Below are 19,392 nucleotides of genomic sequence, written 5' to 3' on the forward strand. Positions count from 1 at the left end.
CATAATACGGCATTGATAATCTAAAAACACATTTTTTTATATCCTTGACACTTGAATGGAAATCTGGATACTAGCAAGATTGAAAAAAAAAGCATAAATATTAATATAAATAAATAGCAGATTCCATGAATCTAGGTCGCCGAGTTTATTATTCACGGAGACCGGCTCCGTTAAGAGTAATTATATATAATTATCTGCAGGATCTCAGATGAAGGGAAAAAATAATTAAATGCAACCTATTAAGTACCTAAGCATTCATTGCAAGTTGTGGGATACATTAATTTATATGTCTCCTTTGTAGGTTCGCTTCTTTGGTAAATAAAAACGTGTCTCTCTAGTCTTGATAATAGTAGTTTTAAATTATACGTTGAATCAATAAATCGTCATTTAAAAACGTTAAAAATCAAAAGAGACATAACGCCCTGTGATTGGTCGACGAGTTCAGACACCGCTACCAAACGGGTCGGAGAGCCGCGTGGATTAGGATTCGGACAATTTTGTGTAAACTTGTGCTACGTTGACTCGCAAATAGTTTACCACTGTGGTATATAAAATATTTCAAAAGAATTCATGCTTGATATCTTGCTAAATTGCGATTTTTTTTTAATTTCTCAGAGACCCGAGAGGGATTGACCTTACTGTTAACCGATAAAATGGATGTACGATTTCGATTTCGATCGTTTTGGCGGGCTTTGAAAAATGCAAACCTTGAAAATTATTATAACTATGAATCGACGTTTGTACAAAAAAATGGTAGGTTGAGTTAGGGTGAACTTTCAATAAAAAATATATTTTAATTTGACTGGAATTTCTTACTGTGACACTTTCCTATTGTAATTGGAAAGGAGGAAAGAGTGGAAGGAGAAAAGGATAGTTGGTAAATCAGTTTACCAAAAAATCAAAATCCAAATCACTAGCACAACGTTTTTATTTCAAATGGTCCTAACCACGAAGAACCTTATTTCATTCTTTTCCATTTTTATTTATTTACAAGTTATGGAGTGAAGTTTTGAGGTTATGATTTCTGGTGTACTTGAAAATTGGGTGCATTTTGGAAATAATATTATTGAAAAGAATTGACAAGTTAACTTTTTTAAGTATTTGTTTTAAGTATCGTTCCAGTTCCTTGGACATCTTCGACTTCTTCTGTCATTCACTTCACGTCATGATTTCTCCTTACACCTCTTTCTGCGTTCATCACGTACGCCTCCTTTTACCCCACATAAGTATTTGTTTGATTTGATAGTGCCATGTCCATTTTTCTACCATTCACTACCGTATATCATATTGTTACCATTAAAAAACTACATTCATTCGTCTAGGTATTTCATTCCAGTTGCAGAGATAATCCGTTAAGTCTTCCTCGGGGGTCCCCGACCACTTTAAGCATTCATTCCACTCTATAAACATATGGCACTAATAAGAAAAAATTATGAAATTTTTTTAGCGTAATCGGTCTAGTAGTTTTTGAGTACCTACATTTATGGGACACACACATACATACATTACCATTTATTTAAATAGAATTATTTATACACGCCAAATTTGGGCGTTTAATTTTTATTAGGTAAGTTATACATATGGTAAAAATCAGGACAGAAAATAAAACATAAAGATAATTACAGAGTGTAGTAACAAATATCGAGAACCGACAATTTTAATAATATTATTTTTATAAGTTGATAGACTTAATCAATATTCGTGGTACTTATTTTTTGAACTATGCAGTCGGTTCATAACGGATTATAATTCTGCCTTAGTCCTTCTGTAACAAAATGAAAATACACTGTAATAAATATATATATTCGTAGGTATGCTTACTTACTCTTCTTCATTTTTGCCTACGCAAGGAAAGAATCTTAATTATTGACTGAGTTCGTGTTTCAACTTGACAATTTGGCATTTCATCTGTCTGTAAGATTGTATGTTTAAGATCCTCGTTGAATTCTGCTCTTTTATCCCACGTGGAATTCGAGATGTCGAATAGGAATAATCAATATTTCTTGAGACAAACTGTATAATTGGTCATATGAAAAACACGTTACGTAAAATACGAGGCGTATCCAGAAAGTAAGTGTACTGAGGCTCTCACGACCAAATGAATTTTATTTTCGACATGTTGGCTACACTTACGTGTAGCCTGACTCTTCCCCTCAGCAACGAGACAGGTTAAAGGTCAGTACGTTCAGAATTGTCGACGCGACAACACGTTTCGTGAAAAATTTCAATCCAATCTCCCGCCAAGTGCGATATACATATCATCCTTTATCACGTTTGGAAGGGAAAACCTCCGTTTGAGGTTTGTAATGAGGTGAAAACTGCATATGGTGATACAACTATAAATCGTACGAGTGTGTACAAGTGGTATCGCGAGTTTAAAAATGGTTCTCACCTCTTCACCCCCCGCCAAAAAGTTCAAAACCACAATTTCAGCGAAGAGAATCATGGCATCCGTGTTTTGGGACAGTCAAGGCATAATTTTGAATGAATATCTGCCTCAAGGGGAGACCATCAACTCTGCAAGATACTGTAAGACCCTAAAAAAATTGCGGAAGGCGATTCAAAACAAGAGGAGAGGCATGCTGACAAAGGGAGTCAGCCTGCTGCACGACAATGCCAGACCACACTCGGCCAACGCCACGAAGAAACTGCTTGCCTCGTTTAAATGGGATGTCCTGAACCACCCCGCGCATTCCCCTGACCTAGATCCTTCAGATTATTATCTTTTCACCTCCCTGAAGCTGTACATGGGTGGAAAAAGGTTTTCAACCGATGAGGAGGTAAAGGAGGAGGTGGAGAAGTGGACGAAGGGGTTGGCGGGAAACTTCTTCGAGGAAGGCATCAAAAATTGATACCCCGCTTCACCACCTGCATTGAGAGGAATGGCGACTATGTCTAAAAATAGCTTACATTTGTACTACGGTAACCACGTAATTTTTTTGTTTCAATAAAAAAAATTGTAACCTACAAAAATTAAGTACACTTACTTTCTGGATACGCCTGGTATATATGGTTTACAATTAAATAGGTATTTATTCAAGTGTCTATTACAAATCTTATGGTTTCAGAGAAAATTTTGGTTTTGAACTATTAGCCCGTCTCCCCACGGGTCGTTAAGCAATCGACATAAACCAAATGCTGCAAGAGACTGCGCAGAAATGTTCCACACTGAACTGCGCTGCAAACCGTTACCTCACTACAAGGAACACCGTTTTCTGCGCAGGGTCTTAAAGCACTCGGTTTATGTCGAGCGCTTACCGACCCGTGTGATAAAGGGTCATCATGATTGCATGGAAGCCCACCATCAGATGATAAAGCAATACCACTACTAAATGAGTAGCAATAAATTCTGTTTTTTCCAGGTACTACCACATTTCTAAGACACATTATGGAAAACCAGAAATAATTTTAATTGTAATTGCGTCTGAATACCAAGTAAACGAGATAACACGCAGGGCTGTGCTGAACTTAATGAACTCTATGATGAAAATATACGCACCGTTAATCAACTAACTCATCATATCGTTTCCCCGCAGGGGTAGGCAGAGAGGACGGTCCGTCAAACAACTCGGTCTTGGCACACACTCCTTGCCTCATTCAAATTCATACATCGTCTCATACATAATCTTCTATTATTCTGACTCTTGACATGGCCCGACTCAAGTGTCTGATTCACTTGGTCGTGCCATGTCTTCCTCGGGCGTCCCCGACTTCTGCTACCATTCACATTTGCATCGTATATTCTCCTTACACGCCTTTTCTTCGTTCATTCGCTCTACATGCCCAAACCATCTAAGCGTCCCTTTCTTGATCTTACTCATTATGCTTACATCATCAGCTTGTTCTGACACCAAACTTGAATCATAACATTTGCATGATCAAATTATGAACTTGGAGCTCCCAAATTTTGGCAAGGTCAGTTACCTAAACGCAATGAACAGTGAACACGATTACGAAAATAACACTTATATGGTTAAGGCACGTAGAACATAAAGTTATTGTTAAATTGAGTGTTAGAAGTTTGGGGGTTCCAGAAATATATTATAGGACGATCAAGTGAATCAAGTAGAAGTTGATGAATAACAAAATAGCATGCATGGATTGTTGAAACCCCAACACAAGCTCGTCACAACTTAAAAAAAGATACAATGTAAAGAAACAATAAACAACAACAATGTGGGTGAAGCAAGACGTGTGGGCAAGAATTAAATTCCTAACCAACCATTTTTCCAACTCCTGCTGTTGTTAGTGAATTGACTTTGATATTACGGCAAACAAAGTTTCCTCGTTTAGAGGACCGCTTTTCTCTTACGAATAAACTGAACAACAAAATCCCCCCTGAATTAAACATTAAAACTTGTTTTATTTTTTTATCGAAGGAAGCAAACACTTTGTGATGTGACATTTTATATTTAATGAAAAATACAGTTTGTAAAACACCACTTTTATTTTGAATTAATATTAACAGCCAACCAGGTTTCGCTTAGCTCAAGCTTCATCAGGGCTTATTATATCAACTAAAGTTATTTTCATACAGACACATATATATAGAAGAAAATAAAACAATGAGTGAAAGAGATAGAAATAAAATACACGAGTGAAAGAAATAGAAATAAAAGAGCAGATACCTTATTAGTGCTAGAACGAGAAAGGATGTATACTGATTACAGGATGGGAAGAAGGGAGGGGGAATTGAGGAAACAGTTTTATCAGAGGTTAACGGAATAAATTAAATATTGGACTACTAGTTAAATTGATTTGATTGTTGATTATCTTTGATTTATTATTGACGGCTTTTTTTAATTTCGAGGGCTTCTAAATTGTTTAACCTAATTCCAATTCCATTTTTATGTAATATTGTAGTCCCAGAGGTTTTATCAAATGAATGGTTAGTTTCTAGTAGATGATTCGCGAATTCTGAAAAAGCATTATTATTTAAACACCTCAGGTGTTCTTTTATTTTTATGTTTACGTTCCGGGCCGTTTTTTCGATATAAAAAGCAGAACTATGCAACACTTAAATTTATGGTGGATGGCACAGCCCTAATATTATGAATATTTACAAGCTTGATCTATTTGTGTTGGAAATATAATAAGACAAATAAATTAGTGACAGATTAAAGAAGTGACGTCTTTGTGGTTTTTATGTAGGTGCATATCTGCATATTATACTACGTAATGCTTTCTATTCATTTGCGAGCCGGAACGCGAGCAGAACTTCGAATTATGGGAAAGGAACGAAGCAAACGTAACCGAAAGCAACTGTATGTATTTCACTTGTTTCTAAAAGGTAAAAATACAACAAACTTGTCTTAAATTACAGCAAAACATATTACTTACCTTTTTATAAAAACATAAAAAACAAACCATAAGACAACCTTAAAATTAGAATCCATAATACAACTTGCAATCAAGAAATGTGCTTCCTGTGCAACGAACTCGCTAATGTCAAAAATATAAAATATTTAGGAGTATCAATAGATATTATTCTTAATTGGAAATCACATATTATTCAAACCACTTCTAAACTAAGATATCTTACCTACATATTTTATAGACTCAAGGAAATTTTAAACGCTGAAAAAGTGAAAATGATCTACTTCTCCCTAGTGCAATCTGCAATCACTTATGGCATAATAGGATGGGGTGGTGCACCTGATACATTTATTAAGCCCCTACAAATAATTCAAAAACACATAATTAAAGTCATATATAACAAAAATAAAACATTCTCGACTGACCTATTATACAAAGAATCTAAATTATTTAACATTCGTAAATTATTTATATTACAAACTGTGAAATATTTATTTAAAAACAAAAATAATTTCCAAATAAATGAAAACAGAATGAGCAAAAGAACAAATAATATATTTTACACCCCCCAAACAAATACTAAATTAATGCAGACACATAGCAGTTTCATTGGTCCTCGTACATTTAACCTTCTACCACTACAAACTCAAATGATAAATAAAACAATAGAATATGTTAAGGAGGTAAAATTATGGCTGAATGACGCAGATATTGAAACGCTTTTTATATAAATTTATTGATCCTTTCTACAACTCACTTGCTGAAACATTATAAACTATTGTACATAATGTTTTCTCTTTACTTTTATAATAACTATAAACAAACAAAAAAAAACTTTTTCTACTTATATATATTATACTTAGGTACTTGAAATATAGTAATGGTTTTATATTACCCACACTCAGGCAGTGCCTTAGTGGGTTTTCATTTCTTGTGTATACAATTTGGTAATATATATATTATGTTATTATTTACTGTCTATTGTTATGTATAATATATGTAAAGAAATGAAAATAAATAAAGTAAAAAAAAAAAAAAACCGCAAGCGGCGTTTGGCGCCATTTTTCATTACTTCGTTTCTTTCACATAATTCGAGGCTCAGCTCGCGTTTCGGCTCGCAAATGTATTCGTGCCATTAAGTTACAAGCAAGACAAGCCCTAACTGGTCAGATATGTGTAATATTGTGAAAATAGCGATTGACGTAAAAATGATGTGATTTTATCTAATGTTGATTGTGTGATTATCATTTTGGATATGGCTAATTAAATGAAGTTCGTCAATTGAAATGAGTCACATTCCTGAAAAATTTAACCGAATACCCACTTATTATTACATGTTCTTATTCTTTTTTGAAAAATCAAAGGTGAGTTTATAAATAACTCTATGACGTACCCAGCGTTGTTCGTGGACTTATAAATGGTTTGGGGTAAAATTTTTAGGCTGTGAATTCTAAAGTACCTGAGAACTGAATGCATTTTTAATATGGTAATAATATTATTGTATTGTAGTTAGTACACGTTTTATTCACTTCCAAGTCATACGTTCTCCTTCCACCTCGTTCTTCCTTCATCACCTACGCCTCATTTTACAACAAATAATTATTTGATTCATATCTTTCTCGGGCGTCCCCGACTTTGTCTACCATTCTCTTCAAGTAGTATCATGTTATATGTCCAGATTGTTATTGTTAAAAACCCTAATTATAGTATTTAATTCGACTCCGTATCTTATTCCTATGCAGAGATAATGCTTTAAGTCTTCCTCGGTCTACTTCTCATTCCATTCAAACCACTTTCTAAACACTCTTGACACTAATAAGAACAAACATTGAAATTTTCAGCGAAATCGGTTCAGTAGTTTTGAGTCTATAAGGGACGTAAAAATTATAAGAGTTCCGCTGCTCGGAGCCAGTGCTTAACCTTTCCCTTACTGTGCTAAAAAAATCCACGCGTTCCGGTGCTGTGTAGTCAATACACATATCAACATAAGCGATTTAATATCGGAAAAATATAAATATTCATAGCTAATCGCTTATGTTTATTATATTTTATATCAAAAGTGATAATAATTGTAATTTAATTGCTGAAAACATGAAAAAACCATCGGCAGATGCTAAAAAAACGTGCGAGGGGTCCACATCTAACGACGGTCCGCGACCGACTGACTGGCGGCTCGGCGGCTGGCACACACACACAGCTATTCGGTCGTAGGTATCGATGGTCTAAATCAAAACACAACTGCGGACGTGTGGATTTCTCATGTTCCCGCATAGCGAACTAAAGCGGGACATCAATAGCGTGTCATTTCCTCGCACACTCTTCGCGTAACAGTGTCACACGGTTGATTGTATTGGTGAATTTGTTCCCGATTTTAAACAAAAATCTCTGATTTTTAATTAAATTTTAAGACTATGTAAAAAGTTATTTTTTAATTCAGTGCAAAAATGTATAACGGGGGAATACCTAAAATCTGAACCCAGAATTTATTATATTTATAGAGTTATTAAAGTTATTAAAAGCAATGTTTAGTATATAAATAGTAGTATATAAATACACACCACAGATGAGGAAAGGTTAAGCACCCCCGTTGGAGAATATTGTGAGGCTGAATTAAAAGCAATTCTAAGCCTACTAATTCCGATCAATCGTGCCCCCTATAGGACACTAAACAACTGAATATCAATAAAGAAAATAAATTACACTTTAAAAAGAGTTCAACTTGAAGTTGAATATGGAAAGAAGAAAGAAAATAATAAATATAAGATTATATTAGTAAAGAAGAGAAAAGAATATGCATTATAGTACAAGGTAAATGAAAGAAATGAAGAAAGAAAAGAATAAATATAAGATTATATTAATAAACGAGACAAAAGAGAAAATAATATGCATTGTAGTACAAAGTTAATGAAAGAAATGAAGAAAAAACAAAAACCAAAACAAAAACCGGTTGTTCAGTGACCTAGTTAAAATATGCACTGCTAAAATGTTGAATTAGTACAGCCTTATACTTCAATAGAGGCATATTAAAACATCAGCTAACATAGCACAAGAATTACCAATGGTGTGTAATATATTTATAATGGAATAATAGCCTGAAACCGTAATATAATTATCACAATAAAACATTCTAGGGAACCTTGATCTTATGGTGGGAACATGACAGTATGTCAACAAATGTATCAGGGATATCTAACTGATAATTTGCAATTTTTTGCTTCAGTCACTTATCTTCAACAATTTCAATGAATGTAATACAAATCATAATCTATTGATTCAAAGGGAATTCCAATTCTAAAATTAATACAACTCAAAAATTACAACATTTGGGGACAGGGCATCGACCCAGTTAGGGCATTCAACGCACTGGGTCAACATTCTTGAAATGACCTGTAATTTATTCCGAGGTCAGAAACTGGCTTTGAAGGAAAAAGGCTGTAACATGCAGTGACTAAAACAGCACTGAGATGATTTTACTAAATGGCACTAAATAATGTTGACCAAAGACTATAAGTGGTAATATAACATTTAAAATAAAGGTTAACCCCTTACCTATAAATATAATGCGGCACGTAAAACGGAAGATCGAAAAGCTTGACTAATTTCTAAGGCTTTTGAATTGTTAAAACGGCCGTCAACCAGGCCGGGCCAAGGCCTGCTTTACCATACCAACGTTGAACAGGCGTATAAGAATCTAATTAGTACAACGGTTAAAATAAATTTATGCAATACAATCTTAACATTTATGGTTTATCAAAACCATTTTGTGATTCTGCTATGGGTAGGTACCACAATGTCGTCCATTTGTGAATTAATAATATTGTACGCATTATCAATTAAAACGCAATTTATACTTTGCGTTAGATTTATTGCGCATTGACTAATAACTTTACTCCAAGATTGCACGCTAAGTTTACAATTACTTGTCGTGTCTGTAAACTGTACATCCAAACCTACACACTACCTGATCACAGAATGTATCAATGTAAATTATTAAAATGATTACTCAATCATTTTAATGTTTAACGTTGATCATTGCATTGGCATTATTATAATGTTTTTTGTGTTTAATTGTTATTTTTATAAAATACTAGCTGTACCCCGCCACGCGTTGCTGTGGGTCAGTGTGTTTTACAATCATGTTTTTTATCTGTGACCGGTGACATCTCTGTTTCATATAGGTATATAAAAACACACGCGTATTCGAATGCAAAGTTGTGTCAATATTTCAAAGCAATCAGTGAAGATCTTTCACACATTTAAGATTTTGAACAAACGAACATTTACATTTTTATTTATATAGAAGATTATTTGGTAATGTGAACTTCACTAGGTTTACAATATTATCTGACAAATTATGTATATAAATAAAATGGATTGTGTTGAAATTATTTAAATTTAAACGAATTTAAATGAAATAAAATAAAGCAAAGAAATAAATATGAAATATTTTAGGCAGTTATAAAACTAAGCAATATGTATTTATTTATTATTTTTTTTTAAATACCACAAATAAAAGTAAAAGTAAAAGGGTCCTGTTGTGTATATTGTGTACTAGGCATGTATATTTTTTATTCTTTTAAGATAAATTCATTTTGTAATATATTCTTTTTTGTTCATTAACTCTTAATTTGTCTTAATTTTGTTTGTGAAATAATGTTTGTTCAAGAGTAAGAGGTATTTGTGGTATCTTTGTCCAAAGCTTGTGCTTATCGATGGAGTTTTTATGTTTTATCTGTGCGCTCGTCTAACTGGTCTATTAATGTTACTTTGGTTTTGTAGAAATTTAGTTTTTTGGTCAAAATTGTACTTAATAGTGTTTTTATGGATATTTGTCTTAAATCTAGTACGTCAAACATGTAAATATTTGGTCAGTGTCAGTCATTTTAGGTTTTTTTAGGGATTATCTTTATGAAATATACTTCTACCATCATGTAGAAGTATATATCATAAAGATATATGCACATAACTAACTAACTCACTTACTAACGAAGTTTGTGCACTTTACCCTGGATAACCTGTTTAAATTTTTTGAACCTTAATGCATATGTCCGCAAAGGCAAAATTGGCAAATCATGTAGAATCGACTATCGAAGTTTGTGCACTTTACCCCCGGATAACCTGTGGTTCTGATATTCTTCTTTTATGCCAGTTGGAGATTACTGTGAGTATTTACTCAAGGTGTCGTGTATGGTGAACACTTCGCTTCCGTGTTTATCTAAATCTAAAAAATAATCTCGTAAGTCTTTTTATAGAAAGACGTAATATAATTTTTATAATTCCTTAATTTATAGTCTTTGCATGTCACGTAAGAAGGCAGCAATGTTAACCATTTTAATAATGGCTACGCTCATTTAGTATTCTGCGCGTTCATCGGTTTTGCTTCTAACTTCTAAACCAAAAGGATTTCCATGTTTGCATATTCAATGCCACAAAGTGCTATTTACCTTGAATTTTTTTCCTTCCTACCTAATATCTACTTGTGTACATACAAATCAATGATAATTTTGTGTCATTTGATTTTTTTTTTAAAGATAGATCAACTTTCCCGAGTTACAAATAATCTAAAAATATAACAAAAACTCCTATTACAATCTTCATAAGTAGAAAAAAGTTACAAATAATGTAAAAATATAACAAAAACTCCTATCACAATCTTCATAAGTAGAAAAAAGTTACAAATAATCTAAAAATATAACAAAAACTCCTATTATAATCTTCATAAGTAGAAAAAAGTTACCAATAATCTAAGAATATAACAAAAACTCCTATTACAATCTTCATAAGTAGAAAAAAGTTACAAATAATCTAAAAATATAACAAAAACTCCTATTATAATCTTCATAAGTAGAAAAAAGCTACAAATAATCTAAAAATATAACAAAAACTCCTATTACAATCTTCATAAGTAGAAAAGAGTTACAAATAATCTAAAAATATAACAAAAACTCCTATTACGATCATCATAAGTAAAAAAAAGTTGATTTTGAAATGATGGAGTACTTAGCTAGTGGATAAATTTGAACCTGAGTGGGAACCCGACGCATTATTTGTCAACTCAGCCACTAAGCGGTCTTCATTTAAAAAGGTGTGTGGTTCTAATTGAAGAATCGTGAAACAATATTATTTCGGATGTGATGTGATTCGTAACATTCTAATATTCAAACATTCATAAAAGTAAGGACTCACCGGGCCCACGTACGCAATGTACGCAACGCTTTATACTATCTGGACGATCTATACATTTTCTACAAACATTACTTCTCACACGCAACGCAGCCTAAGCTCCCCACTCTTGTTTGTTTGACGTTTACTGTTGTAAAAATGGTAGCTGATGATAAATATAGATAATAAATTTTGTAAGTAGTTACGAAATAATTTATGAGGAAAAATAGGTTGAATTTCGCATTACTACGATTCAAATTTACGTTTTGTGGGTAGGACAAATGTGCATGTCGGCATGGGAACGTAGTAATGCATACGTTGCGTACGTGGAATGAGTGTATCCTTACTTATTATTTTCTCTTTTTAATTTTGAATCCCGTGATGTTTCGCGTTTTATTACTAGACGAAATATGCGGCTTCTTGTCTTAAATTAATTACTATTTAAAGTACATAATTCACAATGAACACGTTTTGGCGAGTTCCAGACGGATAAAAAAATATTTTCGCCGTTCGAGAGATTTTTCTGTTCCAACAAACAGATTTTCTCCTTTATTGTAAAGATATTATAGTAAATAATGTCCACGACTCACTTTTCAGTGAACTAGAGTGCTAAGATTGAAAAATACGATATTATCAATATGTTGTAGATTATTTTTTTTTTCAAAGTTTCAAGTTTTAAAAAATAAAATATTTTAAGCTACCCCAAAATGTCGTATTTTTCAATTCTTACCATGCAAGCTCACAAAGAGTCTATAACCGCCATTGACTGTATGTACATATTATTGTCTTTTAAACATTTAAACATCCCTACATATTTCTTAAGAGGAAACTACAAGCCAAAAATGTGTATATTCATGGTATACCTTATATTGTATGTAATAGGCATTAAAGTCACTTGACAAACGGAGTCTAGAAACGTTCGATTTCAAGCACAAAACTGGTTTTTATTTATTTTGTAAATAATTTTGTAAGAAAGCAAAAAAGTTAGTCAATTGAAACTGTCACAGATAATCTTAGCTATAATACTCTATCTATACTTTTAAAAGTTGTTTCCTATACGCGTTCATACATTTCTATTGACAAAAAATCATTTTTAGTAGTTGACATTTATATTTTTTATTGAGTATTTTTTTTTAAATTGTATTCTACTCTAGCGAAACGATAGGAAAACCTTCAATTTATCTAAATGTATTATGGTATTCATAATGTATACGAATTCTTTATAAAGATTAATAAAAATAGTGATTTAGCTTTATCTTCGCCTAAGAAATGGAGGGTATTTTCATTTAGCTAAATGTATTGGCAAATACATATATTAATACCTCCCTCTGCTAATTTTCGTTTTTAAACTGCTTACTGTTTATAACATTATGAATAATGAATAGTATTATTATCACAAATCATGTTTAATAGACGAAATATTTTGTTTTCAGGTCGAAACTATGACAACCTTCAGGAAAGAATTAAAGTTGGCAACTGCAAGAAGCCACCATGCAAACTTCGCAAGAAGACCGAAATCACAGTAGACATCAAATTTACTCCAAGTAAGAAACACATTTTTATTTTTTATATAACATACAATTAAGATAAAATGAAGCGAGCTAGTCACTTATTTTCCGTCCTTGATTTCGTATCTAAAACAAATGTATGTATGTCAAAATAACAGGAGTATGTGTGAGAAAATCTTATGTGAATGTGAATGAGGCAGAGTTTTTTTGAGCTTCAATTTATTTATTTATTTGTTTACACTAGGGTTTTAAAATTCAGTTATATAATAAAACTCAGTTACATAATAAAACTCAGTTACATAATAAAACTCAGTTATATAATAAAACTCAGTTATATAATAAAACTCAGTTATATAATAAAACTAACTTGTGTAATCAAACTCACTTATATAATAAAACTCACATATATAATAAAACTCACATATATAATAAAACTCACTTATATTATAAAACTCAGTTATATAATAAAACTCAGTTATATAATGAAACTCAGTTATTTAGTAAAACTCAGTTATATAGTAAAACTCGGTTATAATAGATCACAAGGGGCCTTTCTACAAAAGTAGTTTGAATAGCATGTTGATTAAGCATGGTTTCGGTAATGCCATATTATAATCATTTTTATTCATCTCGTAAAAACAGCCGTTTAAGAGAGTTAGGCATATGAACATTCCAATCTTTATCATAACTATGTTTTTTTGGGCCCCTTGTGATCCTAAACCCCCGGATACTTAATGCATAAAATTACAATACCTATAGTGTGGTTGTGTCTTATTACATCATAGTGGGATGGCGATCTATTATCTCTGCCTACCCCTTTCGTGAAACGGCGTAATGATTGTATGAATTCCTATGCTGAAGCTCGAAACGAATACTGCGGATATAGTTCGGGTCTACACCACCATATCGTTTGCCATGTAATTTCATACGAGACAGATAATATATTATACGTGTAGGCGTGGCCTAGATGACAAGCTGAGATCTGCTAGCCGAGCGATATGTGAAAAGGTGTTACCTCCTCTCTTGCGTGACCACGGCAGCTCCCGTGGTCATGCGGCTGTAGGCTTCCAAGGTGACAGATCCCGTAAAAATCAATTATATTCCGTGCTCGCTCTCCCTCCCCCCCGTAGCACAGGGAATAGGCCACGCCCAAATACCGCATGAGAGTAAAACGCTCGTATGATGCTAGCTTTTAAGTGATGTGGACATCTCACACAAGCTGGAGCCTGTTACCTGTTACCTTATTTGAGTTGTTTTACAATTGATTCAATAAATTAATATGTAGGGTATCTTCTGCATGTTCCAGAGTGGAAGATACTTTTAGTATCGCTCTGGTGTACCTAAAACCACTATTCAGAATTGAAGCGTTGTTTAAAATCATCGACAGGTACTTTCCCATCTTCCTCAAATTAATCTCTTTCCTCTCCCCGCTACCTTCAGCATCACAATACAATACCCCGATTGGGGATGAAAATATCCTTTCTAGCACCACCAGATGGTTGAAAGCAGTTGAGACTCTTGAGCGGTATTCACATAAAAACATATCAGTCGGAGTTGGGTCGTCAGGATCAATTAGATATATTATATTATATTTTTTTATATTATATTTTTTGTTTATTGCAGAAACAAACAGTACATAATTACATAGATGACAATAGTTACAAAATTATAAAAGTTAGTACAATAATTGGTACCAATGACATGTCGCTGACATATATGCATATGAGGTATATTATACATTTTACGGTTAAGTTACATTTTTAAGTTAAGTTAAATTAGTGTGCTGGGGAAGGAGAGAGGTGTGTGTGAGTGTTTGTGTGTGTGTGTGTACGTGTGCATGTGTGTCTGTGTGTGGTTGTATGTGTTATGTGGGCGAATTCAGTGTGCTAAAAAAGTTTTTCTTAAATAGAGGGAGAGAATCAAAAAATATATCGGTATTTGTGCTTGTTTGAATTGAGTTGAATGTTTGAAGGATGCGAGAAATAGGGGAATTGGCTGCAGCGTTTTTATTATTACTAGTTGTGTAAAAAAGGTTGTTTGTGTCGAGTTCTTTTAGATGGGGTGTTAAAATTTATTTGGGATAGAAGTTCTGAGCAGTCTATTTCGTTGTGTATTATTTTATGGAGAAATGTCATGTCAGCTACCGTTCGCCTGGATTTCAGGGATTGGAGAGTGCAGATATAATTATTGTTGTATTTATAACCTAGGTACTTAATGAATTTATTTTGTATGCGCTCTATATTATTGACATATTAAGTGTATTTGGGATTCCAGACAGGCGATATATATATACGAGTACATACATTTGTACATGTACAGTTACAGTCGTACAGTGTAAAGTTGGATCGTTAGGATCAGTTGGCAGTAGTTACATTTGAATACGTACAGGTATAGTCATACAGTGTACAATGTACAGTTGTGTGTACAAGTGTCCACGCACTGGTACAATCATACAATGCGCATCGTATCTTGAATCTCTACTTCCACTATCCAAAACCTATATCAGCCAATCTCATCCGATACAATCTCTTTCAAATCACCGTGATCTGCAGGAAGATTCTAGATTGTAGTTTGCTACAATATATTTTGATACTGGTATCTACTAGATATTATCTACTGTTTACATTAACGTGTGATGTCACTCTGCTTTTTTCTGGAGTTTCACATAATCAATTTTGGGTTTATTAAAAGGCTTATTGACGAGGCGGAATCTCCGATCTAATACGTAATTGGATATGGACAATATTATCTTGATTGTGTTTTGTTTTAACTGATACTATGTATTTCGTTATTAATTTGGGAGACGGGTTTAAAATCCTTAAGCGAATTCCTTGTGCCCGAATGGGCTTATTCTGCAAACCTTCAATTCCTAAACTCGCTCAAAATAAAATTGTGGTAAATTTTTACTTTAAATCCATACACCATCATTATTTCTTAAACCATATTGTCGCAAACCGAAAAATTGTAGACGTACATTTACTTATACGGCAAAATAAAACGATGACATATAAAAATAGCGTTTACTATTTTTAATTAGTTTTAATTATTGGAAAAAAAACTGCCTTGCTAATCACAAAAATACAAGCAACTTATAAATCGACTCGTTGTTAAAATAATTCGTGTAACACCGTTTTTTTAATGAAGCAGCACTTCAAAGTCCGTAAAAAAAATAGCATTGTCATATCGACGCCGGAAATGCAAAAAGACGTAAGCGACAATTTAGTAAAAAATGAGTTAATCATAGAGTTTTGATGAGAATTTTTGTCCGATCAAAACTGTATGATTAACTCATTTTGACTAAATTGTCGCTTACGTCATTTTGCCTTTCCGGCGTCAATGTTAGATATTATCAAAATTATGTATTAATAAATAAAACTTTTATACTAGAAACATTTCTAACGGCGCGAATATATTTGCGAGCCAAAACGCGAGCCGAGCCTCGAATTATGGGAAAGGAAAATAACAACAGCAAATGGTGCCAAACGCCGCTTACGGTTGCTTCGTTCCTTTCCCACATTCGAGGTTCGGGTTGCGTTTCCGCTCACAAATGTATACGCAGCATAAGACTGTGAAACGTCTTCAATGCTTTTTATGCTTATAGATAGGTACCCAGACTCTGCTAGCTTTGTTTTGTATTACACTGGGCTTTTTTTTACACGGTGGATACGTTCCACGCGGTTCCATGATAACTCAACACTGTGACAATTCAACACACTTTTAAAAAGTGATATAAAGTCATTAGAAACGATGAAATTTTTTTTTAACCTAACCTACTTAACCCTGTTAATAAAGTTTTTGTTTCATCACTTTCCATGACTTTATGTAACTTTTTAAAGATGTGATGAATTAACATTTTGATGAGTTATCCGGTCACCGTTCCACGCAATACCGTGTATAAATTAAACAGTGTAAAAAAAAAACACTTAAAAAATAAAAATAATGGTGGATAGATTTCCTTGTAAAAAATAAATTCAGAATTTCAAAAAATAAAATACAATTATTTTTTACTGTATTTTAATTTTATTTAAAAAAATGATTATTCACTATCACTGTCAAATAATATAATATGAAACCGTTTACCCACATTTGGTACGACATGCATCATCGCTATTTATATTCAATTTTTCGGATTTTATAGATTTAAACAAAAATTCTGTTTGATCTATGTTTTTTTAGTATTTTTGTGAGTTCCTTATACGACCCTTGGAAACCAGCCATACAAGCGGCAAAAACACTTTTAAATTGTAGAGCTCGTTGGAATCATTTATTATAAAATGATTTCCATGTTTATTATTACAATATTAGTGGGCCTCCTTCACCCCGCTTTCCCCATACCTCTCTACGCATAGTACATACTGATTAGTAACACGTACATACGAGAAATGTAGCACCGTGTTATTTCGAATCCGTGTAAACATGGAGTCCATTGTATTTGTTTTTTGTGTTCACTAGGGATGGGTTGTTTCGAAGAAATTCAAAAAAAAATTTGAACAATTCATCAAATTTTGAAGTCGATTTTCAAGTTGGCCAGTTATTTCACAAAACTGAAATAATAACAGAACTTGAATAGAACCATCACAGAACTTGAAAATCAACTTTTAAATTTGATGATTTGTTCAAATTCTCTGAAACAACTTGGTTATAAATCCTACACATTTACCGGGCAATTTTCCACACTATTTTTTATTGTGAATTTTGCAGTGAGTTCTTTTATTATTTTTCCTGCACATGGAAGGAGGCTGATTGGTTTGTGGTTTTGGACCAGAAGGGGGTCTTTGCCAGGTTTGGGGATGAGAATAACGACTTTGATTTTATAGTCTTGTGGGAAAGTACGAAGTCTAAAGGACGCGTTTCTTATGGCTGTGAAAGCGCAAATGGTTTTGGAAAGGATGAATTTTAAAATTTCATTGTATTGATTTTATAATTGTAGTGAATTATTTTTATGTCGACTAGCAGCGCGATTCCATGTTGTTGTCTGCTTTTATAACAATGTTATTAAAAGCTCGTTTGATAATATGAATAAACGAGGCTCGCAGGTGTCTTGTTAGATGGTGTAATCTAATGCATATTTATTTATTTAATTGTGTTTACCTACCTAAACTCGCCAGTTCTTACAATAGATTCAATAGCCACATAAATAAATCAATGATCAATTAACTCGATGTTGATGCATGTTGGTAGTTTGGTGTCAATGTTTTTATGATTGATTACTAATGACAATTTCAACGAAACCTTCCTAAAAAAATGCCTTGAGGCTGACAGCGCCGACAATTTGATTAAATTTATTGGATTTCATTTCGAATTGATGTTATTTGGAAAATGATAATTATTATTCAGAATATTCATAGCAAATTATTTATCAGAGATGAAAGTTCGTGGCAGGCATGTCTGGTGGTCTCTTAAACTGATGAAATTTATCACACTGTTCAAAATATCAAACAATTTTATACCACATTCCTAAGAGGTTTAATGACTTAGTAAATTGGCGACATCAGTTTTCTGATCACACTTCAAAGGATGATACGATTGTTTTTAGGGATAGATAACTAAAGAAAATGAATTTATAAACAATAAAAATAAATAAATAAAATCCATAGTGTAAAAATTTTATTTAAATGAAGGGTTTTCCAATAAGAGGTGTTCTTTTGAATAACCCGCTATTTCGGTAGATGTAACTTTTGACGCTGTTATTTTTTGACATTTGACAAGTAGAAACTATTTCATTAATAAAAATGGAACGATACACGCTTCAACAACGCATTAAAATTATTAAAATTCACTTGAGTGAATCAAATGCAAATCATCTTGAATGATGAGGCCCATTTCCATCTCGGTGGCTTCGTCAACAAGCAAAATTGTCGCATCTGGGGCTCCGAAAACCCAAGAGTTATTGTTGAAAAGCCTCTCTATCCTCAACGTGTGACTGTTTCATTGGACCTTACCTTTTCGAAAATGAGGCTGGAGCAACAGTAACGGTGAATGGATTGCGCTATCGAGAGATAATTTATTTTATGGCCGAAATTGGATGGTATTGATTTTGACAACGTTTGCTTTCAACAAGATGGCGCTACGTGCCACACAAGCAACGAAACCATTGATATTTTACGATTGAATATCAAAATAACACCTCTTATTGGAAAACCCTATACAATGTCGATGGCCATCTTGGAATTTATTTGTATGAGAGTGGAATATGCTCTCAGTATCGCATTTAATAATAATACTTGGATGACTTGTATAGCGCCGTTTTTGTGTTAAGCCACCATTCATAATTAAAACTTGCTTGAAATGACTTTGGCCGGTATAGCCCGGTACTTGCCTACCTTCTCCTTGCCCATCTCATTCTCCTCCCCACTATCTTCAGCATCACAACATACCTAAATAGGGGATACCATAGTCTCACTGG

At 33.2% G+C, this 19,392-nt stretch overlaps 1 protein-coding gene across 1 annotated transcript in view; it reads left to right on the plus strand.

Annotated features, from left to right (window-relative positions):
• The window catches only part of Npc2b (Niemann-Pick type C-2b), a 40,259-nt gene that overhangs the window by 11,425 nt on the left and 9,442 nt on the right, over positions 1-19,392 (plus strand). Inside the window, exon 2 of the mRNA XM_089640615.1 lies at positions 12,912-13,022. Within this exon, the coding sequence (XP_089496741.1) occupies positions 12,912-13,022 (111 nt within the window). The remainder of the gene's footprint in view (positions 1-12,911; positions 13,023-19,392) is intronic.

Source organism: Hesperophylax consimilis, chromosome 16, assembly GCF_061612785.1.
Source record: "Hesperophylax consimilis isolate HC1 chromosome 16, BYU_Hcon_1.0, whole genome shotgun sequence".
NCBI classification, from domain to species: domain Eukaryota; kingdom Metazoa; phylum Arthropoda; class Insecta; order Trichoptera; family Limnephilidae; genus Hesperophylax; species Hesperophylax consimilis.